Raw genomic sequence first — 19,799 nt, forward strand, 5'->3', positions numbered from 1 at the left:
AAAGTTTCAAACAAAAAGCTATTTTTTTAAAGAAACCTTTAAAATGGCCTCTTAATGTTGAGCTCAGTGGGCACATACTTTGAGACAAGGCGGCCAGTAAAGATGTTTTTGTAGTAGCTATAACCTTCTCAGGAGACTTGGTGAAATGCATGCTCCAAGAAATGAAGCAGACTGCATGCTCGATACGCTTGTTTTTGAGTTGTGCACGAAAAACATGGAAGTGTTTTCTTTCCTCTGATCATATGCTTTAAAGAATGGCAATATTTCTCAGACAGAGACATTGTTGATCAAAAGAAAATAATAGTTACAAGCTTTTCAAACAGCAAAATCATAATCTCCTTGTATAACTGTAATTATGCCTATAAAAGTTGTATTTTTTACTTTCACAATATACTGGCTAAAGAGATTAACCTACTGTTTATCCGTTTACTATTGGTCAATAGAATTTACATTTTTACTTTTCTTTTGGGTAAAACCCATTTCAAAACCTTTTTTTCCGCCCATGTACTTTGGTCATAAACAGGTGGAGTTCAATAAGCTGTATGTTTTAATGGCATTTCTTTTGTCATTCTTTCAGCCACAACTGAACTTTTTAGATGCAGATTTTTTTTCTTCTTTTCTTTTTGGTCAAGCCATGTGATCAAAGTAAGTGTGGACTGGTTATTGAAGTTGTTTATGTACAAACAATATTTTGGCTAATGATACCCTTTATACTGTATGATGAAATATTTATGAAATGATTATATAATGTCTGTAATCACTATGAAAGCATTAGCACCTTTAAATCCACTTAAAGAAAGTAATCTTTTGAAATAAACTCTTGTTTCTATTTTCTGCTTTGGTGAAAATTTTAACTGAAATCAATGACAATTCCCAACAAGTGTTTTTGTTTATTTATCCAAACAAAGTAAACAGTGCCATAGATTACATCTTATGACTCTATTCACAAACACAAGATAAACAGGTACATTACAAAAGTCAACTTAAATATTTCTTTGTCGGTCATCAAAACTAAAATGGCACAAACTTCTTGGCAAAAAGGCAACAGAGTAAAAACAGAAAGAACCTTCCTGACATTTTGTCAATTGAAAAAGAAACAAATAGTACACAGTACAATTGTACAATCTAAATGTCTGTTTAGTGCACGGGCCAACAGTGAGAAGCTTGACAAATTTAACAGCTGAGAAGGAAAAGAGTAGATCAAAGGAAGGACACATTCAGAGAATAGAGAAAAATAAAAAGGTGCTGAGAAGCAGGAACTATTGCACAGAATTACAAAGAGTGACAATACACGGACAAAAAGACAACAGCTCAATATCCAATATAAACAATTCCATGAGAGTTATTGAGGTGCTGAACAATGGGACATTTGGTTTCTGAGTCAGAAGAAGAATTGGAACACAAAACTTGCATAGAGATATAGTATGTCTGCAGCCGGTATTAATGGATGACAACTACACAGTGTTGTTATATTTGGAGGACTAATAAACTTGAGTACATGACACAATATGATACAGACTCATGAGGTTATACAGAAGTGTTATAATGTTCAGTATTGACTGAAGGCAAGAGGGAGGATTTGTTGCAGAGAGCACCATATTCTAAATACATTCAGAATGATTTTGTTTACTTGGTAATAATACTAAATAAAATGACTGTGCAGTTTCATTTATATTAAAAGTGCCCTGTATTGTAAAATAAAAGGGTTTCTATTGTGCCAATGGGCTTCAAAACTGAAGAGGCAAAAAGGAAGGCAACCTGTGAAAGACTGAAAAATAGTGTGACATTTTGCAATGCAAGTGAAAAACTTTCTAACTTTAAATGTCACCCCTGTTTAAAGAGTAATTAAGTTTCAGAAGCACATTCATATGCTTACAGCTGGTGACTGGGGTCCACTTTGTTCGGGTACAAAGTGTGTCCATTATTTCCAACAAAAGCTTTGCTTCTATGTGAAGGATCTGCTTGATTTCAGCTGCTTTAGCTCTCAAAGATTTGCATGAAAATATAACTTTGTAAAGATTTCTAAATAAATCTTTTCTTACTTGCGTCACGGCCAGCTGAAAGTGGGGCAGGTCATAGCCATTAGTCAGGCGGTAATACTGTATACTCTACATCGGTATATTTAACATCTATTTATGGACTTCTGGTGCTCTCCTTCAGACAAACCTTGCATATGTTCACAGGTGACTAAACACACCAATGTACCAGTATAATGCAAAAACATTCCCCACAATGAAGCACGAGCTGCATTGATTATTTTGTTTCCATTTAAGGACTGGCAGTTAAGCAATTTTCAGTATTGAAATTACAAAAAGTATCGTAAAAAACCTGGGCACAGTTGCTCAAGGCATATAAGGAACAGTGACCGTTGATATGTGGTTTGTCCAGCAGTATTGATTGCACAAGTCCCTCTGTAGCTTTTCGTTCTGACATAAAACTCAAATTTACATTTAAAGCAAACGTAAATGCACAAAAAGCACATAGCTTTCCCTTTCTGATCAGGGTTACTGTTGTCCAGAAAGACATCAAGATGAGCAGGTTGAATTTGTTTGTACTTTGCTTCCACTGCTACAGGCGTCCACCAGTCTCAGACATGAAGATCAAGGTTCTTTAACTGCTCGACAGTCGACGGTAAAAGTAGATGTAACCCAAGTCTTTTGGCGGCCTTTCTGACAAACACACTTTGTGGTCATTGTACATAACCCACCTAAAACAATAAAACCACAGTGAGTACACATTACTAAGAAATTCTTTAAACTTACAAAACCTTGCTGCTCACCGTCCTTCTTTTTTGATGTGACAAATGTAATGTCCGGACATTGTTGATGCTCCCATGTGGCTGATGAAGGCAAAGAGCTCATACCCTTAAAACAAACACACAGTCATTCAACAGCTGTAAAACTATATCTAATTATTTGGCTCCGAGTGCACAATAATTTAAAACATGCTCTTTCCATTTGAAGCAGCTTGGAGCCCGGGTTTTGTGCTTCATAAAATAATCTCTGTATATGGTTTCCTATAAGACTGCAGCAGTGATAAAACCTAGACTCACGTCCTGGCCCATCTTTGACCCGGGGGCCGGTGGCGTCTCGGTCTGGGGAGAGTGTGGAGTCACTGTGAGAGTTGGCATTGGAGAAGGCATTGTCATTAGGCTCTGTGTCGGCCATGTCTGAGAGGGCGTCACTCTCCTCCTCCTCCTCGGGGTGGGTGAATATCCAGTCGAGTGCTCGCTCCAGATTATTGTTCTGAAACATAATCAGAAAACGTAATTTACGAGTGAGGAAGGATTAGCAATGACACATGTTCTGGGGTAAAATGGAGCGTTAACACGGAAAGAAGAAAGAAAAAATGCACAAAGAAACGTCAAACGAAAAAATGGGGAACAGTTATTATTGTTCTATATCGATATTGGAGGCAACATGTGCTTCATTACTCCTTTTCATGCCAAAACATGTGATTTGTGGAGAACACAGCACTTGAGCTACAGGATGCTGTCTCTTCATGTCAGGTCAGTGAGGTTGAAAAGTTCTTAATTTTGAACCTAAAATAAACTGGCCTCAAGACCCCTGTGTGCTTCACACATTCACCTCCCCCCCTCCCCGCCATGAGATATATGTGTGTCAATTTTTTCTTCAGTCTAACAATATCACAGTTGCCAGGGAGATGGCTAATAAACAAGGAGGTCTGAAGTCTATTTTGGTGTCTTACCAACAGTTCAGACGGCTATTTTGACAGAGTGTCAGGTGGGAAGATAAGAATCGCCGGCCATTTAAAAAAACACGAAGCTAACACATAAAAAAAAAGCAAGATGTTTACAGCACAATTCAGAGGCAATTTGTTGGATAGTCAATGTGTCACTCGAGCTGCCGTAGTTCAGCAGTGTGTGTGTGTGTGTGTGTGTGTGTGTGTATGTGTGTGTGTGTATGTATGTACTGTAAGGACTATTTGTAAACAGCGTCTTGAACGGACATCCTTAATCACCCTGACATATGGGTTTTGGAACGCATACAAGTGGGCCAGCGAATCCAGTACTGACGCAGGTATGATTCAGATGTATGGACGAAAACGCAGCCACGGCCAAGAGTCATCTGATAAATCTGTTTCAATCAAACTTTTAAGTGCATACGACACATTAGACACATTTTTTGCTAAAACATAGTTGACACAATTATGTTTAAGATTTTGCTGAAGATTGAACCCAGGTTTCTTTAGATTCACTTACTTATTGGACACCGACACAGACGAAGGACATTAAATTTTAAACTGTTCCCGTGCAACCATGTTAAAGCAGTTCTAAGTAACTCATGCCCCTTGAGGCCATAAGCGCCACTGCAGGTGTCGTAACATGTTGCGCTTTTTACTCATTAATTGTCCGAGAGAGTAAATACTACACTGACAGAAAAGACAAAGAGAGAGAGGGATATTGTACATCCAGTTACACAATGGAGATCATTTTTTTCACTCAAACTTGGCTGTAAATACTTTTTAGGTGGCGCTAGCCCACAGTTAGCTTTGCCTGCTAGCCTGTTATCTTCTTCGTTGTGATTCCATGAGTGTGTATTGGTGGCTCCGACCCGGAGGCAGGAAAGTTGCAATTGTGGTTTTCTCTTTCTGAGACACCAGGGGGAGATGAAAGTACCCCCGATCATCCCATTAACACTTGTATTACCCCACAGGGGCTACGAAAAGGATTTATTAAGGTAAACAAGCTACTTCAGTACGGCTTTAAGTCAATGGGAAATGAGTCAAACTGCTATGGAACTTTATCTATGCCACTTCCTGTCAACAGCTTAAAAAATCAATTAAAAATAACTTTTCTGCCCAACTTTTCTTAAGTAAAAAATAGCAGTTTCACTTAAATAAAATGATAATTATACAACTGATGAACTTGCAACTGATGCTATCCATAAGTCATATTTTCAAAAGCATTAAATCCTGTCATATGCACTTTAACTAATCCATTTTGTTCAGTCATTTTCATTTGTCTACAGTGGGTTCAGAAAGTTTTCAGACCTCTTTTCAATTTATTCCCACACAATAGTAAGTTTGTTTTTAAATTGGACATCTTGTCTGTAATAAAAGTTGGATGATGATGATGAGTGCTTACAGAGCTTTTGGTTCAGAAAAGTTCAACATATTAGGAGTTAAGTCTCTTTACAGACAAAAATAACTAACTAAAGAAAGTTGTTCCTTCTTCAAATCAATATATAATTTGCAAGGATTTCACAGGGAAGAAAATGTAATCAAGAGAAGATAGTCTGAAGCGCACCGTGTTTTTCAGCGCTCGGATACTGTGTGCTCGAGGGAAGCCCATAGACGTGAGGATAGAGACGCTCTCCTCAGGGGGCGAGTTGTCCAGCGGTGTAGCGCCCATGGGACTGTCACTGGTGGAGGGACTGGGGTCTATCATTGAGGGCAACGTCAGCGGCTCAGCAAAATCTGAAAAACATGAAACATTACTGATTGCAACAAACATTAAGCATGCAAAGGTTATGGATACGCAGTCGGCTAGAGCAGTCTTTAGTGTTAATATTGAGACTAGTTGTGTGCTGTGCCTTGACTGTAAAATATGTGCCGTGGCTCAAAAAGGTTGGCACGAGAGGGCTGTGAGCTTTGACAATAATGGACGGTATATAATTGAAAAATAAGTGTGTGTCACTTTAGGCACAGACTGTTCTTGATGCGATCACAGCTGAAGGCAACCCATTTAGCGGAGGTGTTGGGAGCCCTCTGAAATCGAGAGGCAAGGTGCTCCTCTACTTTTCTTGTACTGTAGCGGCACTTCACCGAAAAGCAGGGGAAGTGTGACAAAATAAAGGCCTCAGGGGAACAACTCCACTTCAAAGAGGTCATATGAGGTCGAGGGATGTTGCAGGTAGTAGGGCAACAATATGTAAAACTTTGAAAAATGTGTTACCAAAGTTTTTCTAGTTTGTATATTATTTGTTGTTTCCGTGTACGGTTACCAGGCTCTTCCATGTGGGCTATGATCCAGTTAAACGCCATCTCCGGTCCCATGTTCCCGGTATAGTAGACAGCCTTTCTGCAGGCCTCCAGTGGAAAACCCATTTCTGCCAGCTGCATTGCCGCCGCTTCATCTATTTCAGGAGCTGGGGATGTAACAAACCGACATCAATAAGAGAAATCGCGCTGATACAGCTCCACCAATACCTCCGCTTAACACAGCCACTAGACTTTACTGTATCTGTCCCGCTTTGGGCCTCATTAGACAGAGAGGCTGGCACAAGGATGAACCCTGGGGAGCTTTACTTTACCGAGGCATGATTTATCAAGGAGAGAAATGAGTGCGGGGAAAACAAGCGGAGCTGCACGGAAAAGTAAAGTTTGTTTGGAAGTAGGCATCTTGAAATTGGAGAGCAGCTGCAGCACCTGCTCAAGTACGAACACACAGTCAGGGGGCCTCGGTCTGCTGCATTCATTAACTCTCCCATGTATCTGAAATACGCTTCTGCTTTGTCATTTAAAGGGGCTGGATGCAAGTTTGCTAATTTTTACTCACTACTGCCCCCTCAGGTCATATGTGTAACTGCACCTTCCACATTAAGCTCGTGCATAAGATAAGATAAGATAAACCTTTGACGACACTTCAGACTTGAATTAACACCTTTTTGAGTGACAGTGCAGGATTTTAGAGGCAGTTGTGGTGAACAGGTCTGAGCTCATAAGGACATGGCTGGAACATATAGGGGGCGGAAAATACAATTTTTAAACTCTGTATAGTCCCTTTAAGCGCAAGTTCTAAAATGTACCATTTATTCCTTTGCTATCATGTTGAAGTCTAATACTAAAAATGTTTTAATAGACTAACTTTTTTATTCATCAAAAATAGAAAATAAATCAATAGAATTTTAATACTGCACTGACACAGTCGAAACATGCCAGAAAACTAAATGAAAGTATTCAGAAAACTTTATGAATGCTCTGTTTGCACAAGTTAAAAACTAAGACAAAACATAACATAGAAATGCACTTACAGTCGGAGGAGCTCATGGAGTTATCTGAAAAAGAAGAAATATGAGCGTCACCCACTTGTACAGAAGTCTCTCTCTTTCTGCAGAGGAAAACAAATTGCTGGTGCCTCGTCACCACCCTGCTGCGACACAAGTGGTCCTCGCTGTTCAGCAATCACAACCACACTTCTGTTTGAACCAGCAGGCCTGATTTTTTAAACTTGTAAACCTGAACACTCACGCCAAAAGAACAACTCATCAAGCTTCGAAAAGTAAAATGTGGCATCAGAAAGCAGCACAGTGTGGGTACAAATCACTGGATATCACTGGGTAGGGCAGAACGGGGGACCTTAAGTCAGTGCAGTTCACTTTGATGTCAATATAACATTTAATATAATGTAGGGCTGCACTATTTTTAGAAAAAACACTTACACTAACTATGAATGCAATCATTTTAAAATCAGTTCTGAATAGTTGGAATAAGAACTGCAAAACGAATAATACAAGACTCAAAGGTCGAAGGTCCCCACTCTGGGGGATGGATTCCCTTGGGGCGGCACCTGAGATTGGAAGGGGGTCCCTGGAGCCTTGTCTGGTTGTCTGGTCAGAGGGTCAGGTCAAAAGAGACATTATTCGAGCAAATTCAATGGTAAGACATATTAAAATTGAATTTCTTTCTTTGTGTATCTGTTCAGGACAGTTCATGTTAATGAACACACACATACAGGTGAAACTTGGAAAATTTGAATATTGTTCAAAGTAATCAGCGTCTCTACTTTCTCCGCAAGTTGAGAAGAGCCAGAGTCCCAGCCTCCGTTATGTGCAACTTCTACAGAGGGACTATAGAGAGCATCCTGACCAGCTCCATCACAGTGTGGCACTGCCTCCTGCCAAGGGAGCCTCCAGCGCCTCGTGAGAGCAGCGGAGAAGATCTGCGGAGCCCCTCTCCCCTCTATTAAGGACATGTACTCCACCCGTCTCACCCGCAAAGCCATCAGAATCATCAGGGACCCTTTACACCCATCACACAGTCTCTTCAAGGTAATGCCTTTAGGGAGGAGACTGCGGAAACTACGGGCCAGTTCCAGTTGACTGAAGAACAGTTTCATACACAAGGCCATGGGGAAGCTGAACTCCTTATTTGGATTTTGTACAAGCTGAGCCATAACAATCAAAATTATAACAAATAAATATCTCACTTTGCATGTAATGAGGCTATCATATATTAGTTTGACAGTTTAAGTTGAATATCAAAAATGAATGCACTTTTTAACGATATTCTAATTTTCCGAGTTTCACCTGTACATGTACACACATCATTCATGATTGTCGCCATGGTGCATAATACATCCAAGTAGAGACAGAGCACATTACATCATTTACCTGAATAACGGCGACTTACTAATTGTGAGCATCAATAATGCAATTTTGATTGATTTACGTTTGAAATGTAAAACAGTCAATTCAGTGTTTAAAATAAAGTATTCTGGTGCATTTGTGGGTTAAATGCTTCTATCACTCATGACCTGATCCTTTATCGAGTTGTTGCCGTTTTGTTTACTTTTTTAATATTGTTTTGGTCAAGGTTCATCTGAGGACGTTATTGAGTTGAACAAAGAGAACTCTGGATTTTGGCCATGAAGTTCACTTAATTCAGGGGTGTCAAACTCATTTTGGGTCGCGGGCCGAAATTCAGCTCCCACGGCGGGTCGCGGGCCACATATAATAGAGAAAATGTTTCCAATAAATGAATAATAATAAGCTGTGATTTGATCAAAGCCCCAACTTGACTGTAGCTTCATTAATAACAACGGCTTACACTTGTATTGCACTTTACAAGCCTGTGTCACAAGTTCCTGAAAGTGCAGTAGTCATTATTCATTCACTTGGTGGTGGTAAACTGTTATTGAAGCCACAGCCGCCCTGGGGCAGACTGTCCATTTACCACATGGCTATATAATGTGTTGTTCATATGCTGAGCTCTTATTATGTCAGTGCCCTCTGCTGGACACGTGTGGAACTCTATCCTTTTTTTAAATTTAATCCCCCCTAGTGGCTAGAATGAGTATTCTGGTTATTCTTTAAAAATTCATAACTCCGCACAGGAATGGGCTAGAGACTTTACATACTCTGGAATTTATGCTCTACAGGGCAGGGGCCGGATTAAATCATCTCGCGGGCCGGATCAGGCCCGCGGGCCGTATGTTTGACACCCCTGACTTAATTCATCCTGAAATGTATAATCTGATCTAAAACGTCACTTAAATGAGCTGTAGTTGCAGCTCATCCCACCAAGCTACTGTTTACATACTTCATATCAACAACACAAATCATTTAAGATTTAAAAAGAAGAAAAAACAAATATTGTGTTGTAGATAAAGAAATATCAAGACGGTGGAACATATGTTTTTCAGTATTTTAGCTTTGATTTGAAAGCATAACACAATTACTTAAATTTGATCACTTTCGATATAATTGGCAACACCCACAATGTCGGAGGGGCTTGAAGTATTAACGAAAAACCAAAGGGTAACGTGAGACAGGGAACCCTTGAATTACCGCAAAACTCTCTCCCATTTGGGTCCAACTGAGGTTACCAGCCTAAACCAACTAACAAGGCACTTTGTTGATTGTTGCCTAAATACTGTGTAATACTGTTTTCGGTAAGTGAGTGAGACTGTCTTTGTACTGAGCTCTGATCCGATGTGGTTTTAAGAGAAAAGTGTGACGTCTGTGAGCCTGATATCATACTAGAGACAATTTCACAGACCATTTAACACTCACAAACCACTACACCTACCGATGATAACTGCTTTAAAAACGCACATTTCTATCTATAACAAGCTTTGCTGCAGTGCAAAATGAATAATGCCATAATCATATTGTGACGCACGTTTCAAATTGTTAATTGAAATGCATGATATAAAGTCATGTCTGGAGCTTGAGGTAGCCATTGACCTTTAAATGTAATTACAGACCTGCGCTCCTAAATGAAGGTCCAAAAATCCCCCACAAATGCCAGTTCATGGTTTCTTCCACTGTGCATGGATGCAAACATTCCTATGGGCGACTGCAGGTGAGTCATTGCTGAGACCGGATACAGCGCTCTCCAGTCTCACCATAAATGTACAAATATTCTGTGCTAATTCTTATGGGCAATGAAAGGATTTTATCACAGATCTAAAGCTTTATAAATGCTTTAAAAATCACACTATGATTGAGAGCAAGGGAATAGATCATCCTTCTTTCTTTCCTTTTTGTCCAAAACATTTCAGAAGTCTATTTCTATTACATTATCATAGGGTTATCAGTGTAGAATTCTTATTAATAGAGTATTTTAATTATTTTTGGAAACAGCCTGCTTCACAATGAATAGAAATAATTAAAAGAGAGTTGACAATTTTGTGAACCCACTATAACAGCCAATTTAATTTCAGTGGTGCAGACAAAAGGGCCAGTGTTTCATTATCTTGCTTGTTCAATTAACAAGTATAGAGGAGCAAACACTTTTTTTTCTCGTCAAAGTCCAACCGATTCAATGCATAACACAAAGCACATACAACATCAGCCTCCTGACAAACCTCTAGTGTCTTCTGGAAGAACGATGGGAGGCATGAGGTCAGGAAGCTCCTCCTCTCCGGCCTGTAGCCCTGAGGCCCGCAGTCGACTCAAGTCCAAGAAATCAGGTACGTCTATGGCCAAGTCTACACACAATACAAACCAAACTGTAAACACACTGATCAAATACCTGTGACAAGTAAAATAAAGGGAAAAACCTCTGCAAGGCAAGAAAAACTGACTCAGCAGCAAACAAAGCATCATACGTACAGTAAGGGCAGTCAGCATGCAAGTAAGCTGTGGGTGAATGTTGCCCTCCTATGGACATTTCTGGTACTACAGGGACACATGCTCGTTATTTCAGATTTCAGATGGGACTTCTTCATGCACAGGGACTAGATTGTGGATACTGTACCTAGCTTCTTCGGTACCCAGTCGACACCGAATGTGAACTTCTTAATTTGAACAACCAAATACTCTGGGAAAGAAGCAAAGCGAGAGGTTCTGAAAAGAAAATGAACAAAAATTTAGCATGAACAGGACAGACTTGCATGCTTTATTTCTTGCCAACATGAATCTATAAACATTTCCTACTTGACACCAGCTGACTTGGCCTGCAGTGCTGAGCTCCAGAAGTCTGGGACATTCTCTGGTTCTGTGAAAGCCTGCAGACAGGCCGTGAAGGGGATCCGCGCTCGCACTGGCTCAGGAGGAGCACGTGTATTTTCCTCTGCTTCCTTTCGCTTGGCTTCATAAGCTAACAGCTCCTCTGGAAATGGACATAAAACATAAAGTAGGTGTAAGTAAACAGAAGTATTACACTGTGTTTTGGGGGATTTGTAGTTTCACCACCAAGAATGAAGCTGTGAAAGTGAAGCAAAATAAGTAAAATCAACTCTAATAATCTCCTGATTAATTTAGTAATAGAGAGGTGGTTTTATTTCGGCAACTGACGCAGTCAACATGAGTCACACAAAAATAAATCCTATTTGGTTTATAAAAATTGTACTGGCAATATTTTGTGGGTTTAAACAGATTTTAACATGTGATATTTCTGTCATTGTTATTATTTAATTGATCAAAAATGATGATGATTATAATTGACTAAGATAAATGTCACACACTGACGTCATACTGTATCTGAGATCAGCGGGAGTTTCTCTTGTTCCTCTCTGTTCTCAGCCTGGAGCCTCAGGATGTTCAGACCCCACTGGTTCTCCCTGAGGCGACCACCTGAGACCTGTGTGCTGCCAGCTGCACACCCCTGTGGCAGCTGTGGCTCTTTCTGCCTCCTCTGTGACAGTTGGCTTGTTACCTCGGTTTGTGGCAGCTTCGATCGGGGCCGGCAGCTGGATGCAGTAGTCGACCCGCTGAGTGTAACGCACACGCCGCGTTTGGCAACATTGGACACGGTCCTCAACCAGGAAACGGAAGACGTCACTGGGATTCTCTGAGCCACCGCTATTTCTCTGTAGAGATCGAAAGATTAAACGTAGAGAGTTCAGTAATTTGCAATACATTTTGGCCTTTGTTTAAGAGAAATTACATATAGTTTGAGTAAAATAAGACAACAGTTCAAATCCCGGCCGCACGGGGCATTTCTGTGTGCAGTTTGTTCTCCCCGTGTCTGTGTAGGTTTCCTCCGGGTACTCCGGTTTCCCCTACCGCTAAAACATGTACAATAGGTCTCCCTCTGGGGCCAGGCTCCCCTGGAAATGAGATTCCTAATCTCAATGGTACTTTCCTGGTTAATTAAAGGTAAAAAATACATTTAAAAAATATATATATATTTCTTTGTTTGTTTACAGATTATCAACAAAATCAACAAAACATTGTCTGTGTCTATTTAGTGCTGTCATTAGACTGCTATGCCCCTCAGCCCCTCTGCTACCCGACTTTCTATTCTAAGCGGTGACACAAATATACACAAGTTATAATTTTACTCTGAAAAGTATGCACGCTGACACAGACAGACGAAAATGTTGCTGATGCTTCTGGCTTCAGACATGCTCAGTCTTTAACAGCATTACTAAATATGTGAGACTGAAGACAGCTGCAGAGAGGCGCAAGTAAACAGAAGTATTACACTGTGTTTTGGGGGATTTGTAGTTTCCACCACCAAGAATAAAGCTGTGAAAGTGAATCCACGGGAAATATAAAGATTTGTGGATGATTTCCAGTGGCAGTTGGGGTCAGTGCATGACTGTTGCGGCTCAAACAGAAGAGGAAGCATTATCTGGTCTCGCTGTGTAACAGATAGCACTGAGCTAAAAATACATTCGGAAAGATAGCACAGTGGACAAGGAGAACTTCCCTTCCCAGCCACCTGTGCCTGGGCAAGATGAATTTGATATATATACTGGTCTATTCTATATCAACATTTTAACTAGATTAAGGTAACGTTTGGATTGCTGTGTCTGAATGAAACTTTATCTGTCATACTTATTTAAATGATTGATTATGAGTTGATGCAGCTCTGTTTTTAAATTAAGATACAGCAGCTTCACTGACCTCTACAATATTGATGAGGTGCACAAAGAGCTCATGCGCATCTTGTTGCCTGTTGGAGGAGAACTCTGGATGACCCCGACTGACCAGTGATTTGAGCATCCGGGGTGAGACGCCTTTCTGCTGTTGCTGTGATAAAAGATGAGATCACAATAATATGGCCAAAGCATGTTAAGTTCACACAAAATTCCCAAGCACAAACCAAGAGATATCAATGTACGTGAATCACACACAATCTTAAGGAGAGGATACACTGTGTAAGCATTTTAAATGAGAACTTGCAAATGGGACACAGCGACCCTGCGGAAGAGACCAACACCATGTCTTAATGCTATTGTGTCTTAAGGCAGAATCACATCTCTATCAGTTACTTTAGTTGGTTTAGAGCTTAAAAAACGTGTTGGTTAAACCTTTTCTTAGCAGTTTTTTTGTGGCTTTACAGAAATCAAAGAGAGCAGTGCTGAAAAAATGGAAAAATCAGAAGTGAGATGGAGAGAGCATACTGTAAAAGCACTGCATGTAACAACTCTATTTGCATCAAACATTTTGTTTGACAATGACCCCCAGGCAGGCGCAGGACATACCCAGTTTAATACCTTGTATTCTTCTTTCATCACCTGTTCAATGAGCTCAGATTTCATTGGCGGTTTGGAGTACTGGCCTGAGAGGAGCCCATGTCCCAGCTTAGCCCTTGCAGACAAAAACGAAAAAAAAGGTTGTTTTCATGCTTGTTCTAATGTTTTGACAAATCCTGTTTCTGATAACATTGTGATAAACATGTCCTAAACTACTTTTTTAAAACGTGTAACATCGCGTTACACAACACAGGTACTTACATTTGTGTAGCAAAGTCCTGTGTTGGGTCAAGAGGTGAGTAGTCGAATATCCTCTGAAGATTTCCCACATACCTAAAGATCAAAATACAAGTGGTTGTGAAGCAGACAAAGGATGATGAACATAATTACTAATAACCATAGTACGAGACAAGTAAAAACAAACCGCACATTCTCTGAAAGTCTGGGATGCTGAAGAGGACCTGCAGCACAGAGCCCATGTAGCAGGTGTTGCCCAGGTTTTTGATGCCTGTGTAACCTGGACCATAGACTGCCTTCAGCTTCATGCCCGACTCCTGGATCACCTCCCATTCACTAACCCGCGGCCTAGGATTGTTGTCTGTGTGATGCCCATTTTCTGTCTGCGCAAGCAAAAGAGTAAAATATCAACCAACTTTGGGTAACAGATACTGTTTATAAATGAAATCCAAAGGTAAGAGAGGTAAGAAAAGAGCATATCAACATACCCGTTGCTGCATTTGAAGCATATCTATACCAAAATGTGATAAATGCTCCGATATATGAGGATCCAACACGGCTTCCTCTTCTTCAAATGAATATATATCTAAATCAAAAATAGTCACAGAAATAGATTACTTCATGTTATAATGTTTATCCTAAGAGCTTCTGTCACACCTGCTCCATCGGGGGTGATGGTATCGAGTTTGACCGCCAGGGGGTGTTTGGTCTGTTTGTAGTGGTCCAGAGCATGTCCGTTCCCTCCGCTGCCGTCAAAGAACCACTTTCCACAGAAAATGGCTCCATCCGTGAGGTTCAGCCACAAGTTTTCTCTCATCTCGCATCTTTGACATTTCCACCCGCTAGAAGCAAGAGCACAGGACAGATTAAACAAGACATCTGAGGTCCAGGAGACAGAACTGCAGACTTAACAGGAAAAAGGAACAATCGATCGTGTCTGTCGTACCTTGGTGGGATTTTAACTCCGTTGTCCAGCTGTCTGAGGCTTCTGGCATGTCTCGAAACTTGGATCTCTTCATCCCAGGACTCAGGCTCCTGTTTCTTGTAAGGTGATGATGCATTTAGCACTGCATCGCATGCAATGGTTACCTACACAAAATTAGAATTAAAAATAAAATCAGAATATGTAACAGTACATAAAGAAGATAATTAATAATAAAGATTAATAAAAAATAAAAAAAACACACTAGACTGATCAAGAAAAAGCAAAATAGTGCTGAAAAATAGGCTTTTTATAACAATCACTATTCTGAGTTTATGGATACACAGAGTACAAGCCAAAAACATGCAGGAAAAAAAAGACATCCAGACAGGATTTCCCCCCCTTGAATAATTACAGAAATTTAAAATGCTACAAGCCTTTTTATTGTCATGCAAATGAACACACAGACCCCCCCATGCCACCAACTCACTGACCAGAGCAGGCAACTCCTCAATATTTGGTAAAGGGATTTCGAAGTGGTCTGGGAAAATGACAAGTTTGGCCTCATCTTCATATTCATAGTCCTCCCCGTTAAAATCACGATTTAGTTCTAAATCTGGGAGAGGAAACACACAGAGTCAGGTGGACCAAATCATGACCAATTTATTTGTGTAAGCTTCAGACCTGTTTGAAATTTGAAATAAATAAATATATATATATATTTAAAAAGTAATCTGAACTTGGTTAAGAAATAACCCAGTCCAGATTACTGCTTTTTTACATTTTTTGAAGCAGTTTATTTGACTTTTATTCAGAAAATAATTTCTGGATTTATAGTGAAACATTCTGTTATCATTTAATGAGAAAATGTGTGTTGGTGTTGACAGCATTGCTTCTGGTGACACAAATAGTTTAGCTATATATAGAAATGTATCATGGATTGCAACAGCCACACAGCTGTAAAGACTTTTTCCCCCAATATAAGAAATAACTTTAATATTGGGCGGCACAGTGGCACAGTGGTTAGCGCTCTCCTACCACTAAAAATATGTACAATAGGTTCCACACTGGGTCCAGGACTCTCCTGAAAAAGAGATTCTTAAACTCAGTGGAACTTTCCTGGTTAAGTAAAGGTCAAATAAAAAATGCTTGAGTGAGAGTAATACAAGAGCTTTGACACAAAAAGTCGAGAGAGTGGCTTGTACCAAGTTACCAGCCTAAAGTTGTACTATGACTCAGGACTATCTCTGATGGTGTTACTATGTCCCTTTGTTTCGCAGTGACATCTGATGTAGCACTTAGATCAGAGGGCTTTAATAGAGATGCACATAGATCAAACAAACACGTCACTGCATCATAGATCATATCACATAAGAAGAGATTCCCGTCAATAAAAGAAAAGGACTTAGTATGATTGAACCAGATTTTATTTAAGGACAAATTGTGTCATGTAAATAGATAAAACTCACTCACTCATATTCAAAATGAGTGGAAGAAAGTCCTCTCCTGAGCAGTGTGAGAGAGAGGCACCTGGTGTGCCCACAGTAGCGTCACAGCCTGTAGAAGTGTGTCGCCCCTTCATGGAGGCTGACAGGTGGTGGCAGCTGTGAGACCGGCGAGTGACAGAATGCGCCCCTACCGCCCCAAACACCAGTGCATAGGCTGGGCCACGAATGTGCCAACTTTGATTTAGAACAGTTACTAACCACACATACAAATAAATGGGCTATATTTAGAGCACAAGGGGTGAAGAGGTCTTGTCATGGGAAATATCTGGCACTTTGGGTAAAGACCAGAACAACTGGTGGGGAGCTACTGTCTTCAAAACAATAACAGAGGCAGATTCAAGACATACAACTACATCTGATAAATAAAAACAGAAACTAAACTCACTTTGATAAAAAAAAAAAAATTCAGTAGTAGACTGATATATCTGATAAAAAGAGGACCTAAAAAAGGAACCTACCTAGAAAGACTTTTCCATTTCTTCTTCTAGGGATGGCACCTCCAGCAGCTCCTGTGGCTTTCTGGGTAAACAATTAACATGAAAAGAATGGGAAAGAGATTAATATAACACATACATCAACAAATCAATGGATCAATCTTACAAGTGACTGGTATTTTTGAAAATATCTGCCGAACTTGCTATGTCACAGGTCAGATTACAGGGCATTGGGAAAACCCCTGCCATAGATAACCATTAGATCATCAGACTTGGCTGAGAGCAAGTATCCAAAATGTCTTAGTAATTGTATAGAAATAGCAAAGTAATATTGTATAATCTTTGTGTGTTCCCATTTATCTTAATGAAATGTGGACAGTTTTGGACATAGAAGGCCTTAAAGTTGACACAAATGGGGGAAAAAGGATGTTTGCAGACACTTGAGGGACTGTGGGGACCCCCAGGTTAAAAGGCAGTAGACACAGGAGACAGCAGAAAGTGACAGCTGAATTTGAGCAGATCCAGTAATTGAAATAGCAGACAGAGCTATTAGGTCTGTTAGAATCAATGTGAAGACAAGTTGCTGTTTAGAAAAAAGAAAGTCACATTTCTCCGCAGCCGAACACCAATCTTCACCATAAGTTCCCCCAAATAACTATGAAGTCGACTTATTTTATGACATCAAATTACATATCCTTACAAATACATTGAGAACATTTTTGTTTTATAAAGGAAACAAGGAAAGTCTATAAAAGGGGGTGAACTTACTTACTAGCATTCTGGAGTGACAGAAAAATGCAGAATTTACACTTATTTGGCTTCTGTTGCAGTGCTTTTGCCACGTTGTGACATCACCTGCATACCCTCTGTTCTTTCCCCAAGTTAAGGTGAAATGCAGGTAAGTATGATATGACAAGTCTCCCATTTAGAGGCGAGATTAACCGGCAGGTCAAATATAAAGCATAATAGTGAAGAAAAACACATCTACATTATGTAAATAAGTAACTCAGTGCAGTGTACAGGCAGCACTCACCTCTTTGACGTGCCGCTTGAGGTGCATGTACACACTCTGCCCTGTTTTGCGATAATGCCTCTCCACATGCTCACGCCCGAAGCCCAGGAACGTGTTCATACACACATACAGACCTCCCTCTGACTCCTGCCACCAAAACAAACAAGAAGACAATCAGATCAACCTGAGATTTAAACCCACCATCACCTTAGATTTGACATGGCAAGACCCAAATAATAATCGTATTTGTTTGTGTAAAATACTGTGGAAAAATCTAATCTAATCTATTTTCCTACAGATCCTTCGTCTTGTTGGTTTAAGCATTAAAAAACCTATAAAGATGAAATTACAATCAAAACAACCTAGTACCAGTCATTTAAATAGCTAGTGGTGTTTTTATACTCAGTTAGTATGGCATTCTAACTGCCATGCTGTTGCTATGTTTTGACTTCACATGCATAGCCTTTATTGAAAATATTGGACTGCTTGAGAGTAATTTACAATAAAGGAATAAAATCAACGTAATATTGGGGAAATGGTTTAGCATTTTATTTCCAAATGAACTAGTGTGAATAGGTCAAATAAATAAACGGCACACGAAATTTGCAATTAGCATGGACCACACAAACTCTATAAAGCCACGTGATAAACTTAAGTGGCCCAAAGTGTCATTTGAGCTTCAACAGTGCAGAGATAAAAATAAGCCGGACCTCAGGCCAAAAAGATGGACTCCAGACAGCTGAGTCACCTTTAAACAGTTTCAGTGGAGAAATGTCTTTGATTCCAACTGGTTTAGGGCCGTTTATAAGAGTGGTAAACACAATAATATGATCATGTAAATATGAAAAAACTACGTAGTGCTGAGAAAAGGCAACGAAGAGCCATTTGAAACACATTACTGCTGCATCTTCACAATATTTATGGTTAAACACATTATTTGGAACAATAAAGTAGATACTGAGTGTTTATCACAACACAAATAGACAAATAGAAGCTTACAGTAAAGTCACAAACAGCAGCTGTTTATAATGACAGAGCTGATAAAGACTTGGAGCAGGTGTGTATGGACCAGTTAGTCAACAGGGCCTGAAAATATAGCTTTACAAAGCAACAATGTGGCCTGGTAGCCTAATTTACAATAGGTATATGCTAGGATAAATAATGGGGAGGCAATTTATCTAAGAAAATGTTTCTCTTGTCAGATTTATAAATATGGAAGTGGAATTACTTGCCAATTAAAACCTAGCCCTATGTCAGCTGATAACATTTTGTAGGCCTAACCTCTATACAACAAACAGAGCAATACTGCATTAGCTCCAGAGGCAATATTTTAAATAGCATCAGAATATTTCACTCCTAAAAACAGATTTCATTTTAACCCCCAAACCACGTGTATTATCCTACATTTCTCCCATATAGAACATCTTTAATTAAGCAGCGATTAATGTGTTATTTTCCTCCCTGTAACAGGAGGCATGTGGACTGGACGCCTGGCACTGTGAGGATGCACACACCGCATGACAGTGTATTATTCACGTGTTTTGTCAGACACACGCACATTGAAACCGCAAACAACGCGCTCATGCCTCGCCGTGTTAGAGATCAGCACACATCGACACTTACGGGGGAGTCGAAGGAAAAGGCACACTCGCTCTTAAAAACCCTGTCTCCTGTTTTGGGGACCCTGACAGTGGGCATGTACGGGACAAGAAGCTCTCCGAGGTCTGTAGCCATCTTCGCATTCCTGCTTCTCCCACCACAGTGCCGCGAGCCACCGAAGCAGCGCTGACAGAGGAGAGGATGCTATTTTTAAAGCGCTCGGTCTCTCTACATTCCTCCAGCCAGGGGGACGTGACGCGAAAAAACATAAAAATAAATGGCGAAGGGGTGGAGTATAAAAGCAGTGCCACTGGCAGTAGAGCTAAGCTAATGTTGATCTTTTGTTTTTGTTTTTTTCCTGTAAAAATCGTTTGACCTGCGCAGAAATTGCATTCCTTCTCCTCACGTAAAGACGCGCTCTGTGTTATCACCCAGCCCCGCCCACTTATGTTTGGGCGATTCATAAAGCCAATAA

The 19,799-nt window shown here is 40.1% G+C and overlaps 2 protein-coding genes across 4 annotated transcripts in view; both read right to left on the reverse strand.

Moving 5' to 3' along the window:
* Positions 1-19,799, reverse strand: part of actl6a (actin-like 6A) — a 37,682-nt gene that overhangs the window by 5,468 nt on the left and 12,415 nt on the right. The window lies entirely within an intron of this gene.
* Positions 959-19,730, reverse strand: usp13 (ubiquitin specific peptidase 13). Of its 3 annotated transcripts, none has more exons than XM_079575099.1 (21): positions 19,349-19,730; positions 17,747-17,872; positions 16,738-16,798; positions 15,266-15,387; positions 14,796-14,938; positions 14,507-14,691; positions 14,338-14,435; positions 14,042-14,232; positions 13,874-13,945; positions 13,655-13,727; positions 13,041-13,166; positions 11,845-11,998; positions 11,124-11,298; positions 10,945-11,033; positions 10,553-10,675; positions 6,996-7,019; positions 5,967-6,110; positions 5,270-5,439; positions 3,053-3,245; positions 2,780-2,864; positions 959-2,707 (listed from the first exon to the last, which is right to left on the reverse strand). In XM_079575099.1, exons 1-21 carry the CDS (start codon positions 19,457-19,459, stop codon positions 2,611-2,613), a joined length of 2,562 nt encoding a protein of 853 aa, XP_079431225.1. In that variant the 5' UTR covers positions 19,460-19,730; the 3' UTR covers positions 959-2,610. The 3 variants fall into 3 exon arrangements, with proteins under 3 accessions (XP_079431225.1, XP_079431224.1, XP_079431223.1); XM_079575098.1 differs by having other exon boundaries at positions 13,634-13,727; XM_079575097.1 differs by having other exon boundaries at positions 13,622-13,727.

Source organism: Gobius niger (assembly GCF_951799975.1).
Source record: "Gobius niger genome assembly, chromosome: 17".
Classification (NCBI taxonomy): domain Eukaryota; kingdom Metazoa; phylum Chordata; class Actinopteri; order Gobiiformes; family Gobiidae; genus Gobius; species Gobius niger.

Bases quoted from the DNA above. Each gene is read 5' to 3' on its own strand.
- usp13 (XM_079575097.1), bottom strand. From the start codon at position 19,459: ATGGCTACAGACCTCGGAGAGCTTCTTGTCCCGTACATGCCCACTGTC. The intron at 13,167-13,621 runs GTATGTCCTGCG...CTTTTATCACAG, and splicing joins AATACAAGGTATTAAACTGG to CAACAGCAGAAAGGCGTCTC. The intron at 3,246-5,269 runs GTGCGCTTCAGA...ATTATGTTTCAG, and splicing joins TCCGAGCGCTGAAAAACACG to AACAATAATCTGGAGCGAGC.